At 40.7% G+C, this 17,454-nt stretch overlaps 1 protein-coding gene across 2 annotated transcripts in view; it reads right to left on the bottom strand.

Moving 5' to 3' along the window:
- GRID1 (glutamate ionotropic receptor delta type subunit 1) overlaps positions 1-17,454 on the bottom strand; it is an 828,161-nt gene that overhangs the window by 65,353 nt on the left and 745,354 nt on the right. For both annotated transcript variants that reach the window (XM_084633925.1, XM_084633926.1), the window contains 4 exons: positions 14,657-14,758; positions 12,902-13,099; positions 10,553-10,877; positions 7,321-7,459 (listed from right to left, as the gene is read on the bottom strand). In XM_084633925.1, coding sequence (XP_084490051.1) covers positions 7,321-7,459; positions 10,553-10,877; positions 12,902-13,099; positions 14,657-14,758 — 764 coding nt within the window. The remainder of the gene's footprint in view (positions 1-7,320; positions 7,460-10,552; positions 10,878-12,901; positions 13,100-14,656; positions 14,759-17,454) is intronic.

Here is a 17,454-nt window from a genome sequence, read left to right as displayed (position 1 = left end):
TTCTGCAGGAATAACACCTCCCTGGGAGATGGTAGCTAGATCAACAGAAGCATTCTTCCATTAAGTTAGCTGTATCAATGCTGAGAATTCAGTAGGCATATCTATAGCACTCAGGGGTGTGGATTTTTCACATGCCTGACCAATGTAGCTATTTTGACCTAAATTTTAAGTGTAGACCAACCCTAAGAAGTAAGCCTTCTACTACTTTTTCCACTATCTGGGATTTAGAGGAAGTTCTCCTTGATTTTCTTTAATATATATATATATATACACATATATTATTTTCAATGGAACTTAGAAGTCTATCTTAGGTACTTTTATGGCCCCCATTACTGTAGTATCTGAGTAACTAACAATCTTTAAAGAATTTATCTTCACAACACCCCTGTGCACTACGGAAATGCTATTAGACCCCTTGCACAGATAGAGAACTGATGCATAAAGAGGCAAAGTAATTTGTCCAAGGTCACACAAGAAATCTGCGGCAGAGGAGGAACTTCTCCCTAAACACTGGCCCATCCTTCCTACTAGCATCCTGGGAAAGCAGGCAAGCTACTGTAAAATTTCAGCTCTCAAAAACAAAACAGAAACCCACACCAAAAACAGGTAAACTTAGGAAGTAGAGCACAAATAAAGAAACCCCAAATCATGAGATGACACAAGAAGCAATTATAACATCAGACATAATATACTCTTCATGTGCAATCAGCAAATGAACATGTACAGATGCATTTAAAATATTCATAATGTCTGATGCAAGGACCTATTTGACAAAAGCTCTAATTTAAACTCTTTCAAATTTGCAGACAGCTTACTTTATGCCCTAGTTTTTTACGATGCGGTACTTAATTACCATCAGGAGAGCTCTCCTAAACCTGAGTTTTGGAATATATATGTAACTGTTGAATTGCTTGTATTTTGCTTGCTAACAAGGAGCAAAGATGGAAGTTACATCATTGCTAATTAAACTCATAATTACATATGGCTGGCTTAGTCAGACAGCAGATCACATGGCTGTCAGAAAACACAAACAAATCAAAGCATAATCTATCATGTAAAAGTTTAGATCATTTTTTTGTGGATTGTCTCATTGGAGGGCTCCATACTTTACACAAAGTTCTGAAGTTGGCAATTGGAAAAGCAAAGTAGAATTGCTTGGACCTAGCAAGAAAGAACACTTGGGATTTACCTGGGATGGCCTAGTGATCATTTGATTTTAATTGCAAGGTCCCTGTAAGGTTTTTGCCCTTAAGGGACTGATATAGCCCCTCAGCCTTCCTTAAGGTGTTTGTCTGAAAATTTCTCTAGATTTTCAAAAATGTTTAAAAATTACTCAATCAGTCCTGGTAGAACTTGGATCATTGCCTTCTCATCCCCAGCAGCAGCTCCTCACCAAGTGCCACAAATCTGGTCCCTTGCGGACACTATATTCATCTGCTCCTCTGTCCCAACCTGGGTAATGTCTGGACCTTGAGGGCCTTATTTTCAGATGCCCCAAGCACTCACTACTCCCAATTATCTCAACTGGAGATGTGAGTGCTCAGCACTTCCCAAAATCAGACTCTAGGACCTCATTGTCTTGTTGTTTTCTGCAGCATCCCCATGGTCACTGAGATCTTAAGTGTACACAATCATCAGTGCTCCTCAAGACATCCACCTTGCTTAGTATTGTAGATCTGGGAACAGCAGGGTATCAGAGTTAGGAGGAAGTTGAAAAGTGTGAAGCCAAGACAGGAAAAGGGGATGTGGCGAAGGCCTTTAAAAAGTGGGGCTACAGATGGTTACAGAAGCATAAAGTGTAGTTCACCAGGAACTGGAGGATGGACAGGATGGCCCAGACCTTCTCTGTGCTATCTACACTGTGTTTGAGCTCCTAAAACATAGCCAACCATCAGTGCAGTTCTGGTGCTCCAACATCCAGAATGCTGGAAAACTCCTGCAATGTGTGGGAACTCCTGAGAACCTTAGGAAGTCCACAAGAGGGGAGTCATGTGCTTTTGGAGAAGATGCCTCTCCTAACGGATTCATAGATTTGGTCAGGGCACAGCCCCTTTTCTTCTGGGGCTAACAAAGTCTTTGAGCAACCTTCTCTAGCCTCCTCTCGGATACTGCACTATCTGGTGTGTTGGGACTGCTTTCTTCCCCCTGTACTGATGCTCCTAATCTGACTAATTTCCCTTTCTGTGGACTTTAGGAGGGGCATTGGAGCTCAAACAAGGGTCTGGCAAATCTTGTAAAGCTCATCAGTGCCATGATCTTTAAATGGCCTACTGCCATTCTGCAGTTTCTAATCTGACATTTTAATTTAATGAATTTGCTTTCCAACAGCTTGACTTTGCTCTGGTGCACATCTCTTGAAGATCTTGCTAACACACACTATTTGTGGTTTCTCTGAAAAGCCGTTTTGTAGCTGGCATGCGGAGAACAATGAGTATTAGTAGAATGATTGACATCTGTTTATTTTCTTCTATACTTCAGCTCTCTGCTAGTCACAGATAACATGCGGCAAATTTAAATTCTAGAGGGAGCTTGGGAGCAAAATCAGGCTTGTAATGAACTTAACTATGTTGCAGCTACTGCTGCACCATAATACTAGTTTCTCCCCTGCTGGCAATTTAACAGCAAGCAATACTGCACACCAGAAGACTCTTCTATGGAGAGAGAGCGATAACAGCATATATTATATAGGGGTTCAGTTTCCTAACACGGAAAAAATGCAGGAGGATTTGATCGCTCTCAGTTGGTGGGAAAATTGTCAACTATTATTTATGGTGCCTCAAATCTCACTATGGGAGGGAAAAAAAGAAATTCAAATATATATTTCCCTTCTACAAAAGGTCTTATCTGGAAAAGTTCCAATGACTAGTATAGAAGGGAGACAAAAGTTATTTGCATTATACATTACTTCACTGAAACCAAGTAGTAGTAAGATCAGGAAACACAGATGCCAACTTTCACTCGTTAAATAAGCACCCCGACTTTCACAATAAACCAGAAATCAGGCTAATCCCATTTCAAAACAAGCCAAATCCCTAAGAACCCCAATACTCTATGTGACTAGATCCCCCCAGCATGCAGTCTGGGACTGTGGTGGGCCCACTGTTCACCCCGACTCTCTCCCCACCTTGTCACTGTTTACCCTTTGCCCCTGCTTGCCCTCCCTTGCACTTGCTTGCTGGGAGCTGATCAAAAAAAAAAAAAAAGAAGAAGAAGAAGCAACAAGCTACATGAAGCCAAACACTAGCCAATAAGCAACTCACAAGCCAGTTAAGCCAAAAACAAGCCCAATTTCTGTGTTATTTTCACAGGTTTGGCATGTCTGTCTGGGAACTTGCAGACTAGGGTCTGATGCAGCAGAAGAAACACATGGCAGAGATGAAGTTTCAGCCTCAGGGAAATCTCCCACTCTGTGGCTGGTGATGAATTAATTTTTTACAGGAAATCTGTGCCTACCTGGCTGGGGCATGAAATCATCTCCACCATATTGAAGATGGAAGGGGGCAGCCAGTCTTTTGAACACGTTTAGTATTGTTTTCAGGGAAAGTGGCACTAAGGTGACATTAGAAGTTTCCAATAAAAACCAAACACAAATCTTAAAAAAACAGATTCTTTGCAGAGGAAAAATCAGGTAGGGACACAGGTGGCTTTCAACCACTTTTACATCCCTCAGTGTTTAAACTTTCTGGCCCCTACTATAAGTCTGAGCAGCCTTCAAGCTGCTGTAAATTGTGCTTAACTACTCATAGTCATAAGATACTCTTCTAGCAGCTGGGGACTGTCAAGGAATAGGACCACCCTGACCACCTAGGGATTTTCCATTGTACAACCAGAATTCTCAAAGGACAAGATCTGCCAGCTTTCTACCACCAAAGAGGTGTAAAACAGCTATAGAAAGTGTGACAGGGTGCTATCAGCAGCATCCCGATCACTGATATTGCCTCAACCTGAGGAAGGCCACAGGCCCAGCTGGGGGCAATTATACATTTTCTGTTGGGGGACTGGGAGCACTGGGTAACAATCACTGGTCCAACAAGGTAATTAGGGTGAATATAAGGGGAAGAAACAGGAATCAAGGGGCAGCTCAGAAGGAAGCTCAGGGGATGAGGGCTACAAGGAAGCCTACGCTTTCCATAAGGCTGTGTTGCACAATATTACTATGTAAGAGGGGAGCAAATACACACCTTGGTGGAAGATAAACAGCCCAGTGTGTGTTTGTGACTGTGAAACCATCTGAACTGACCAGGCAGTGAGGGTCACCAGGCAGTGATGGAGGCACCTTGTGACAGAAGGGCTGAGAATTTGGGCCAACATCTTTCTACTAGTTACTGAAGAGACATGTAAATTCAACCTCACAAATACTATTTTTTCAATTTAACATAATATTTGAATAGGTAGGGATTTTTCCTTGCCAAGGCATGAATTTAGGACTCTGTGTGTGTCGCCTTAATGACATACCAGCGTTGAATTCCCAAGACTGCTTTTTTTAATAGGATATTTTGACACACCATTCCCTGTCCCAAGAGTTAGAAGCTTCCATTGTCTGTTATCCTTCATTCAGTTTTGGAGTAAAATGGGAGGGAAGACTCACTTGACCAATGTCTGTGAAATAAGTCTATGGATAATCAGAAAGGGCAAAACTCCAAACAACAAGAAAGTTGAAGACCCAACATTAATTACTCTTGCCAGCATCAGGGCATGCCATAGAGTTCTGAGAGTGACCTGCTCTATTACAGATGCACTGTATGAGGGAAACCAAGTGTTATTGTTCCCTCATCTTAGCCTCACTATTCAGGCCAGATGGAAGGAACTGGCCATTTAAAGGTGCTCCTTTTTAGATGAAGGAGTTAAGGTCTGAAACATATTTGTAGCAACAGTCAAAACAAGGGTTTTTTTAGCAGCTAGCACTGCAAGTTCAACACAGCTTTGTTATCAGATACCAGGTTGATTTCTGCCTTGTATATCATCACTGACCATAAGGAATCTGTTATTGGGACCTGGCAGTTGCCATTTTGTTGACAGTTGGCCACAATTACATTTCACGGGCCATCACTGGAAATGCACTCTGTGTCATAACTCAAGGTAAAAGGCTGATTGCTTTCTGAGGTCACAAGACAAAGTCAAATGGGTCCTGTAACTGAACTATCATTTTAGAGATTTAGGTAGAGATTTTCCAAGACACTTAGTGGATTTGGATGGCCAATTCTGATTAATTTCAATAGGAATTAGGTGTCCAAATCCCATGAGAGGTTTTGAATACTTCAGCCTGAAAAATCTGCTGTTGATTTTACCTCTCCACTGAAATTTTTTTACTGCATCTATTGTGCTCTTGTCTTCCACTGAAATCAGAGGAGTTTTAGGAAGCACCTGACAGATTGCACAACGAACTCCTTCTACTACAAGAAACTGTAACATTCAGAAGTAGGTCATTTTTCAAGCTCTACAGCTCATTGTTCCTGACTTGAGTTTAACACTGATTTGCGCATTGTGCTTCCACCTCAAACCCATATTACAATTTGTTACCGAAGTCAGGACTGAGCATTGTGGCAATTTGCAGCACTCATTGTCTACCATGGACAAAATCTTCTTATACTTGCTGTGCGCATGAAGCATTTCCTAACGGAGCATTCTCTGTTTGCAACATCACACCCAGACCACTATTATAGGATGTATATATAAAATGACAAGTTATGGTATACAGGTTTTATTAACGTGAGTTTGGGATGACAATATTACTCATGAGAGATTAAGTCAACTGGACTTAATCAACTGGACATTTAGTTGCTGGACTACAGAGAGGAAAAAGGGGATATTACTGCAACTGGTTGTGGGAGTTCTCCTTTAGCTTATGGAGTAGAGGTCTCTATGTTAGGACAAGGATTCTAGTCCTACCTCCCCCGTATGTATATTTGGGAGATATATAGTAACTGTGTCTATTTGTAGCACAAGAATTCATTACATCAGCACCTTCCACGGTTAGAAGAAGATCCTGTGTCCCTTCATAACACTGGGAATCTTCCATTTCCAGTGGAATAAAGCTCTCATTTCACTTATGGGCCACAGGATATCAGACCATAAATCTGTCACTGGGGAAAGACTGATGACAAACTGCCTGCCTTGCACTTCATTCAAGTGTATAAGGTAGTGGCCGTAGTAAGGATGTTTTATTAAATGTGCATTTCTCTGCATATATGTTGGCAATATCATTGTGACAAATTACAGAGCCTTGTAATAAACTGCATTTATTCTGCACCTTTATCCTCCTTACCTTGCACTCATTCACATCTGATAAGAGTATTTCCAAGCCTCTGGGCAGTTTTTGGACAACTGCCATTTAAAAAAAACCAACTTGCCAGCGAAATGCTTCCTTTTTTCCTCCTAAATATGGATAAACTTCCCAAAATTACACTGGCAAGAAGTGCAGGGCTCTTAGGGAGTTAGTCCATATTTGAGAAGAAAGAAGGAGACATTTCCCTGGCAAGCTGATTTTTTTTTTTTGAATGGCAGAAATTCTGCCCAGAATTCCCAAAATTGCCCAGAGGCTTAGAAATACTCTCATCAGATGTGAATGTGTGCAAGGTAAGGAGGACAAAGATAAAGAATAAATGCAGTTTATTACAAGGCTCTGCAATTTATCACAATGATACCGCCAACATATATATATGGAGAAATATATATATTTAATAAAACAACTTCCTTACTGCATCTACTACCTTAGAGTCTGATTCTGCCATCCTTTCTCCCTTCCTAGGAGTACCTTGCTCTTCAAATAGTCATAATAAATCTGGTCTTTTGATTTTAAGAGTGTGCCTATCATTTGGTACATGGAATTTTGTGTGCATAATCATTTTCATGCAGTACTATATAAAACTGCAGATGACAACATACACAAAATTGCACATGCAAAACTAGAAGCCATATGTTGCACGATGTCTTAGAGATATAAATTCTATACCATTCTTTCAGATTTCCTCTTTTACAACCAGAAATATTAAGACTCACAAATGTAGGTAACCTAAATAGTGACGAAGAAAACCTGCATAAGAAAATGAGTTCTCTCAGTTAGGGAGATTTGTATTTTCCTTTCAAATCAGCAAAAGTTTTCTCTTAAAGTCTAAGTGCCATGATCTTCCTTATACAAATGTGAAAACTGCTTGGCATTTGTAGGAAAAAGAGGGAAATAGGGAAGGGAGAAATGCAGACACTGAAAATAAGGAGAAAATTCCCTCCAATATTCTCCTTCTCTCAAGAATGAACATTCAAAGGGATGATGCATATCTATGAAATTGAGGTTTCCAGCTCTGTGTAAAGAAAGGCACTTACCTTATAGGATTATCCATCCTTGATACTGTGAGAAATGCTGCTAAATTAGCTGTGTAGGATGAACACACAATAAGGGTAAAGAGCCACCAACTTCCCATCACAATGCGCATAGCCACAGAATTGATAGCAGATTCACCACCTACAAATAAGGAGAGAAATTGAGGTCTCACAGAAACCTGCATTTAAGATCACCTACAGTACATGTTCCATGTCTAAAGTGACACTGTGAACAATCCCTATGAATTTTACTTGATGTTCAACTTGCATTAACAGATCACCCCATCAATATGTTCAAAGACCTATCTTAAGTAGGTCTGATATTTTATAAAAACATACTATCTAACTGCTAAGTCATCCAGAAAGTTGTAGAATACTCTGGTGTACTGGTGAGGTTGATCTGCAACAAAAAAAATACTAACCTGTGTTAAAATCACTGGTTTGAATTAAATCTTGTAAAATTTCTACATCAACCCTCTGATCCCACTTGCCTCTCACATAGTCATAGAATAATGCTCTCAAGAAAATCCACACAGGGCCTTACCCAGAATTGTCAGGATCTAATCCACAGAATGACTTCCATAAATACAGGCAAATTAATAATAAATAATAATAATAATAATTAATAATGCAATATCACTATCTAAACATAGAGGTTAAATATTCAGAGTATATCAGAGTAGACCTATATTGTCTGTGAGGGGGTAATATAACTTTTAAACTGAGTACAACTGTTCAAACTTCTGTATGCTACTTATGCTGAATTAAATAATATGAGATTGTGGCATCAGCTACACCACACTGCACTATAAGGTGAGTAGAAAGTTGCCTAGATTGTCGGGCTCAACGGGTAGTGATCAATGGCTCCATGTCTAGTTGGCAGCCGGTGTCAAGTGGAGTGCCCCAGGGGTCGGTCCTGGGGCCGGTTTTGTTCAATATCTTCATAAATGATCTGGAGGATGGTGTGGATTGCACTCTCAGCAAATTTGCAGATGATACTAAACTGGGAGGAGTGGTAGATACGCTGGAGGGCAGGGATAGGATACAGAGGGACCTAGACAAATTGGAGGATTGGGCCAAAAGAAATCTGATGAGGTTCAATAAGGATAAGTGCAGGGTCCTGCACTTAGGACGGAAGAACCCAATGCACAGCTACAGACTAGGGACCGAATGGCTAGGCAGCAGTTCTGCGGAAAAGGACCTAGGGGTGACAGTGGACCAGAAGCTGGATATGAGTCAGCAGTGTGCCCTTGTTGCCAAGAAGGCCAATGGCATTTTGGGATGTATAAGTAGGGGCATAGCGAGCAGATCAAGGGACGTGATTGTCCCCCTCTATTCGACATTGGTGAGGCCTCATCTGGAGTCCTGTGTCCAGTTTTGGGCCCCACACTACAAGAAGGATGTGGATAAATTGGAAAGAGTCCAGAGAAGGGCAACAAAAATTATTAGGGGTCTGGAACACATGACTTATGAGGAGAGGCCGAGGGAACTGGGATTGTTTAGTCTGCGGAAGAGAAGAATGAGGGGGGATTTGATAGCTGCTTTCAACTACCTGAGAGGTGGTTCTAGAGAGGATGGTTCTAGACTATTCTCAGTGGTGGAAGAGGACAGGACAAGGAGTAATGGTCTCAAGTTGCAGTGCGGGAGGTTTAGGTTGGATATTAGGAAAAACTTTTTCACTAGGAGGGTGGTGAAACACTGGAATGTTGCCTAGGGAGGTGGTGGAATCTCCTTCCTTAGAAGTTTTTAAGGTCAGGCTTGACAAAGCTCTGGCTGGGATGATTTAATTGGGGATGGGTCCTGCTCTTGAGCAGGGGGTTGGACTAGATGACCTCCTGAGGTCCCTTCCAACCCTGATATTCTATGATTCTATGATTCTACAGTAGATTTCTCTGTGACGTTTCCAGCACAATTATGCTTGACCTTTAGTTAAAGACAAAACTCTGTTAAACAACTGATTTTTGCTAGTCCCTCTGGTGTCTGCTTATGTTAAGAAACATAAGAAAGGCCACACTGGATCAGATCAATGGTCCACCTAGACCAGTGGTTTTCAAACGTTTTTTCTGTCAACCCAGTTGAAGAAAATTGTTGATGCCCATGACACAACAGAGCTGGGAATGAGGGGTTTGGGACATGGGAAGGGCTCAGGGCTGGGGCAGAGGATTGGGGTGAGGACTGTGTGGTGGGGACAGGGATGAAGGCTTTGGGGCGCAAGAGGGGGCTCTGGATTTGGGGCGGCTCAGGCCTGGGGCAGGGGATTGGGGTGTGGGAGGGAGTCAGGGCTCTGGGCTGGGGGTGCAGGCTCTGGGGGGGAGCTAAGATTGAGGGGTTTGGGGTGCAGGAAGGGACTCTGGGTTTGGGGGGGCTCAGAGCTGGGGCAGGGGATTGGCATGCAGGGTTGGGGCACGGGCTTACCTCAGGCAGCTCCCAATCAGGGGCATAGCAGGGGGACTAAGGCAGGCTTCCTGCTGTCCTGGCACCGAGGACCATGCTGTGCCCCAGAAGCTGCCAGCAGCAGGTCTGGCTCCTAGGCGGAGTCACGCAAGCGGCTCTGTGCGGCTTTCACCCGCTGGCACCACCCCCCCGCCAGCTCCCATTGGACAGGAACCAGCCAATGGAGTGCAGAGCTGGTGCTTGGGGTGGGGGAAGCATGCGGAGCCCCGTGGTCCCCCCGCCTAGGAGATACCTGCTGCTGGCTGCTTCCAGGGCGTAGTGCAGTATCAGAACAGGTAGGGACTAGGCTGCCTTACCTGGGCAGCACCACCGACAGGACTTTTAATGGCCCAGTCGGATGTGCTCACAAGAGCCGCCATGACCAAGTGCCTTATATTCCGAGTACCAGTAATGGGTCGTGACCTACAGTTTGAAAACCACTGATCTAGAACAGCATCATGACTTCCAACAGTGCCAGATGCTTCAGAGGGAATAATGAGAACAGGGAAATTATTGAGTAATCCATCCCCTATAGTCCAGCTTCCAGCAATCAGAAGTTTAGGGACACTCAGAGCATGGCGTGGCATCCCTGGACATCTTGGCTAATAGCCACTGATGTACCTATTCTCAATTCATTTTGGAACCCAGTGATACTTTTCACGTTCACTACATCCACTGGCAATGAGTTCCACAGGTTGACTGTGCATTGTGTGAAGAAGTACTTCCTTACATCGGTGCCGGCCTACTCCTTCGTACTGAGATTGAAAAGTACTGACTGTAAGATATTAAATGTTGACAGTACCTTGCTGAACAAAGGCCCCATACACAATCCAAATGGCACTGTGAAGCGTGGAGGAAGCAGAGGGACTGGGATGTGAAGAATTCTGTGCTCTGACTGCCTGGATACGGTTTAAAACAAATATCAAGACACCAACTACAGGGATGGCAGCTGCAATGCAGGCCCAAACCGCAAAATCAAAGGGAGCAAAGAGAGAGAAGATGCTGATTTTCTCTTCAGGCTTCTTGATTAGAATCCCCACTGAATAATCCATGTACCGCTTGCTGAAGTCCACAACACTTTCCCGTTCCGGTGTTATAGTGATAGCTGAGATTGCCATATCTGCTCTCTGCAAGAGAAATGCAACAAGTCATATTTCTTCCTGCCCCTAGCAAGCACATTGTTTAGATTGGGCAGATTTGGACTATAAAAGGAGAAGCTCCAAAGCAGCCAATGGTTTACGTATTTCGTTGATTTCTTTCTCTCATCTAATTTTAAATTGAAGTCTAGTTCAATGCGTAAAAAGCAGTAGAATCATTTCAATTTATTGAGAGAAATTAAAAAAATAAAAATATGTACTAGTTGAAAGTGGAGTACTGAAATGTACCCTGTGAAATTACTGTATAACAAAGAGCATCTAATTGTCTTACAGGTGGAATTTACTTAACCTTTCTGTCTCGCTTTCCTCATCTACAGAATGGAGGCTAATAATCCTAGCCCTTACCTAACTGGGGCATTGTGAAGATTAATGAAAGAGTCATCATCAATATAAAAATCACACTCCGCATAAACACTTCTTTTTATCTACTTTTGTTACAAATAACTTCTGCAATTACTCTAACTGAAAGATATTAATGGGAAAAAAACCCTACTGTATTTCCCCCCACTTTGTTTATTTTGTGTACTTTGTGTATAGTTAGATTTCACTGTTTTCTCGGTACAGTGCATCAGTTTTCCATACTCACATAAGATTTTCATGCAACAGCCAGGGAGACTGTTTTGTTTGGTCGGTTGGTTTAAAAAAAAAAAAAGGGATTAGGACAATGTGATTGTACAGCCATAAACATTGGAAGAAGGTTTCAGGGACAGTTTACCTCCTGAAACTATTTTAAACTCATTGTTTAAGTGAATAGATTTCATGGTAACAGTCATGCTGGCAACCTTTGTGGAAGATAAACATTTTGTTTGAATGTTAATTTGAAAAAAAGTTTTTAAAACATATTTTCTGTTTCCTAACTTCCCTTTTGGGAAAGAACTCAGGGAGGAGAGGCTGATATAAAGCTTATTGAAGTCAATGGAAAGACTAGTAACAGAAATACCATAAGTACTCAGTAGCTCACAAGAAAGCCTGATCTCATGGGACCTCTAACCAGATTTCCAAATTAATTAAATTCAGAAAAGCTGGGATAACTTTAGAATAAATATGAAAATATCTAATGCTTACCTAACGCACAATGTAATGAATATTGATTATAGATATGTATTTATTACATCTGTTCACTGAACTTGTGTTTTGCTTCAATTTTCATCTCAACCTCCTCTTTCTAGTAATACTAAGTAACGATAAACCTTTTACTTTCCGTTAAAACATATACTGCAGCAGAGCAACCTCCTGTGCAAAGGACAACACCATTGGATATTAATTCCTCTAAATGTCCTTGCACTACATTGATTTTGATTGTTCCATGTTAGAAACTACTACGTGCATCTCTAAGAAAACATATTTCATTTCCTCTAGGGATTCTTGACTATAATCAGTTCTCGGTTATTTCAGTGGTGTTCAATTGTACTCTTCCTGATTTACACAAGTGTAACTAAAAAAAGAATCTGGCCCTCCAAGTGTTATCTGACTGGATCATCTTGAGACCAGCTTTCCATTCTTCTTCTTCAAAATGTTCCTGTACAATACATCCATTGAAATCAAATAGTTGATTATTATAAAACCATATTGCTACAAAGTAGCTGTCCCAAAGGAAGTTTAACAGAGTTAGAAATGAAGTTGTAGTAGCTTTGAATTAGTGGCAAAGATATAACAGAAAGTCCTCGAATGAGAATGGAAGTGGAATACATATTTTGGTATCTATTTCCCATATGGTAAATTTGCATAGTCTATAGTTACATGAGCATAGCTTACATTGTCATTAGGAGTTACCTTTGCTGTCACTGACAGAATAATATACTCTAGAGTCTTTGTTTTGTGGAGATGGGCCAAAAGCACAAAAGTTTAGATCAGGATCCAAACTTCAGGAATGTTTAGAATTGGGGTTTTCATTCTGACTCATCCCTTGTATTTTACTGGGGAGGATTTCACTATACCCTTAAAAAAAAGTTAGCTGTACTCTGCCTGAAGATCTCTTCTTCTGCTCTCTGTACCTTGTTAATAAGTTCTCCAATCATGCCGTTCCAAGAGCTGTTATGGAGCTGGTGTCCATACTTGCCATCAGGAGATTGATAAATCTCATACTTGAAGCCCAGATTCTTGGCAAGTGCATCCAGGACATCAATGGAAAATCCTTTATAGCGCTTCGGTTGCCCAAGTATGTTCTCTGCCACCATCACAAAAGGCTCTTCCTGAGAAAAAAATAACATCGAAGCTAATATTTAAAGAAGTTTTTTTAAATACCTAAAAAAATGGATCTAACTCTCATCAACCCAGTGCTATTGTTGGCTTTTAGAATACTGAGATTGTCCAGGCCAGAGTAATGTAGTTTTAGATACATTTCTTTCATAAGGTAACAAACGTATCATCTACACAGGACACACACTGAAATAATAACTAGAAAACCCTTTGATTATTTTTCTATTATTTAGCATTATGAACAATCCAAGAATAGTTCTTACAGGGGTTGGCCCCTGAAGTGCTTTTAGAGTTAACAAAATGCATTTTGGAAATCGTGCAATAGGGAATCCTGCAGGGCGATGGTGTTTCAGTCTGACACAGGCTGTGTGCTCACTTGCCAAGGGAATGCCAGCTCTACTGATTTTACAGTCATTGCTGTTGGCCATGTCTGCAAACTGGTGCTGACATCCACAAAGAGGGGAGATATGATCACTGCCTTTACCCGCTAGAGGGAAGAAAGATAAAAACAGATGGAAAGAAAACTGTCCTAATGATCTCCTACAGTTCTCCAAATCTCTCTAATGCACTTTGATCTAGGAGAAGAGAGAAAATACACATAGAAAAATAAGTAACTTAAGAAGTGTGCATTATTTACATAGCCAACTATAGTATCTTTCAATCAGAGTATGACATTATTATAATGAAGAACTGGCGTGGGCATATAGTTTTGGTAAAGAAGAAAAACAACATAATGAGGTCACCATGTTCAGCATATTAAGCAGTTATAAAGTAACTGCTCCCTTAAAAAGTATATCTTGGTGGCTTAGCCAAGCAGAAAATTAATGAACTACCCTTTTATCTCTGGAAACAAGTTCAAATCCTAATTTATTCCCAATGTAGCTTTAGCTAACTTGAGCTCTAGTACCTTCTAAGTTACTAGTGGGAAGTGGCCCTATACCATCTCATAACATGACAAGATTAGAAGACTTCTCCAAGAAAGCCCAGGAGTCTTTATAAAAGATATACTTTACCTCAACAAGCAATTATGGACTTAATGAAAGAATCGCTTGATGAAATTCTATGGCGTGCATTATGCAGGAGGTGAGAACAGATGATCACAATGCTCCTGACTGGTCTTAAAAATCTATTAATCTATGGGATCAGTACAGGAAAATGTTACAGGTCAGAGTAAGGAGCACTGTGGCTGAAATTCACCCCTGTGCAGAGGACTAGTACAAGTCCTGGGCACCATTTGAGCAATGCACAGGCGTTGTATTGGTCATCTGAATGGAGGTGAATTTCAGCCTGGGTGACTGTTTGAGACTAGCACACAGTCTCAGTATGCAGTTCTCTAAACCCCTGATTTTAATGAGCATCAACAAAGTCACACAAAACCATAAAAGTCCTCCATCTCTCTTCTCTTGCTTATGCAGCTGGTCAGCCCAAGTAGATGATAAAGGATTAAAAGACTTAATGAAAAATTATGGGGGCAGGGGTAACAACCAAATGTCCTATCACATCATTTTTCTTTTGAGTATTTTGTCTCCTGAACTCAAATAGGATCATACCAAGACAGTCACCACTTTCAGTGTCAGTCCTTGCAAATCACTGCCCAGACGCCGTTCTTGTAGGCTGCCATTCAGTCCCTTTTCAGAGTCCCATGTTGCCAACTACAAATGGAAATAATACAGTGAGTATGAAGGCAATATTAGGCACGCACATTTTTAACATTTTCCTAAAATGCTCTAACAGCACTTTGACTGAATGGTTATACTCAAAAACAGTAGAGAATAAAAGGGGTAGGGGGGAGAGAGAATGAGGCATTTTTGCTCCCCATTAGTGTCTGGATTATGATGAGTGAAATTTAAGGGGATAAAAATGCCCAAGTACTTTGGCTGAATGTGTTTTCTTCGATACATCTCACAATAACTATGCTTTGTTATCTACAGTACTTGTCATATCATTTAACCAAAGTCACTTTGATAAGACTTTTCTTTTTGGCAAGTTTCTATTGCCTCATCACCATCAAGATTACCTGTGGTCTCACCACCGCTCCCTCTGTGTTCTCATTCTCTGCCTATATTTCAACCCATTCCCCACCGCTCATCAAATGCCAGTTCCTTTCTCTGGTGCACAACCCTGTATCTGACCAATAAGTATCTCACTTCTCACTAATAAAACAATCACATCCATTTCTCTCAAATGCCATGGTTGCTGAAGATCAAACATCTCCTAAGCTTTAAAATAAGCTATAAACCTTGTGTATGCACCCTGCTTAACCCCAGCCCTGCAATATTTATTGATGCAATGTTTGTCAGTATATCTAAATGCATTAGTTTTCAATTAAATATGATACAGCACATCAAACTAAATTGTACTGCATTTTCTGACAAGAAGTCTAATATGGTAGTCAGCCTCAAAAGACCTATTGGATTTTTTCACAGTGAATACTCTCTCCTTAGTCAGTAGCAGGCTGCTCCTTTTACCTTAGAATGGAATCCATTAAATTGTTTTGTTCTTGGACGGAAATAAGTGATATTGAGGTCAAATCTCTTGTGTTTGTCATCAGCCCTGCACTTAGAGATATGTAGGCCGGTATATATGCTGCTAGCTGTAGGCATACCCCTCAGAAATTAAACATAGGCCATAGAACTTTAAAATGTGGCTTCTTCCAGTTGGGTATCCTTAATGTAAAGAGTCAAAGCTTTTCTGAGCGGGAATGTATTTTTCTGATAATGTCTCTGGTTAAGAGTTCTACTAGACTTACTTCTGTTACTTTAATTTTACCATTCACCCCCAAAAGTTGGACAAGAACACAACAAATAATTGGGGACCACATAACAAATCCTCAGGCAGGGCTTTGGATATAGTGAGTGCAAAAAAAAATAATCTCACAGATCCATCTTAGTTTGATGATTGGTTGGTCATATGAATGAAATGGGCACTAGAGTTATTGTAGCTGTCACAACAAGATTCACGTACCTATGAAAACTGGGTACAGTATAGGAAAGTCAGGAATTAGGCTACATCTCTCTTAACACATCTGTGATTGCTAAGAGGTGGGAAGTATAGGTGGTGTCAAAAGCTACAATGACCCAAACTTGAATACTCTCCCACTGATATGTCATTTTGGAAATATCACCCACTCGGTGCAGTAGTAATTCCACTAGGATGGTCTCCTATGAACACCTACAGCTATGGCTAGTGGAATTTAACAGGAACGTTTAATTTTAAATTTAATGTCATATATTTGCTCTCAAAATAAATCTAAATAAGGATTTTTCCTATTTGTTTTTTGTTGTTGTTGTTGTTATTTAACAAAGCCAGCCAGATCCCCAACAAATATAAATCAGCATAACTTAATTGACTGAAAAGGAGCAAGTCCAATTTGCACCAGTTGAGAATCTGGATATTTATTCAAAACTAGGAAGCAAAACACAACCTTGTATTACTCACCATCTCATCTTTCAACGTCTTAGCAAACAATTCCTTCTCCCACCCTTTTTCTCTTCCCCACCTTTAAAAATAGCCTTTATCTGAAGACTAAGATATGAATCATTTGAATATCATCTAAATACATTCCTCACCAAGGCTGGGAGCTCTCAGAGAGGAGCTGAAAAATATGCCAGCATAAATAAGGATTTATTTCTTTTGCTTGAGTTTAAAAGGGAAAAGGGGAGAAACTGTCTTCTCATATATTAAATAGGATGAGGTTCAGGGAGGAGGGGAATATGCCTAAGATATTTTTTATGGTTTCTCCCTATTTCATTTCAGCCTCAACTGCACACTGTTTTGTATGCAGAGGTAAACTTTGCAGTCTATAAAAAGTAAATGATGCAGATAAGGTTGATAAATGGAACATAAGGAAAAGGAATTTACCAAAAGGGATTCTTCCTCTGAATCCTTGAGCTTCAGACCATTTCATTTGTTCATAAGTGTGTCAATTTTGACTTCCACTTGTTCTTGTAGACAGAATTTTGTTTATAGGATCAATGAATTTACGCTTATATACACCAGTTCTTGACAGCTGACCTGTCAAGATCAGTCCCTGAAAAACTAATTTCCAGCACTGTTAAACAAAATGAGTGCTGCTGCTATTTGATAAGACAGTTACAGTTTTCATTCTTGGTAGAAATGTGCTGTACTTCTACCAGGAATCTGAAGCCAGAGGTTACAACACAATCATCAATTGATAGGAGATATATGGCTTCTAAATCTGATTATGACAAACAACTGCTCAGAGGATCAGCCACTCATAGAATAAATTTCATAAACCACTGGTCTCTGGAAAATATATTTGCTGAAGCAATCCAGGGTATTCTTGATTCTCAAGTTATTGAATTTCAGGGTTTGGGTTTCCTGGTTG

Source organism: Lepidochelys olivacea (assembly GCF_965140295.1).
Source record: "Lepidochelys olivacea isolate rLepOli2 genome assembly, chromosome: 7".
NCBI classification, from domain to species: domain Eukaryota; kingdom Metazoa; phylum Chordata; order Testudines; family Cheloniidae; genus Lepidochelys; species Lepidochelys olivacea.
The sequence above is the reverse complement of the archived record's forward strand: the minus strand, read 5'-3'. Positions and strand labels throughout refer to the sequence as shown.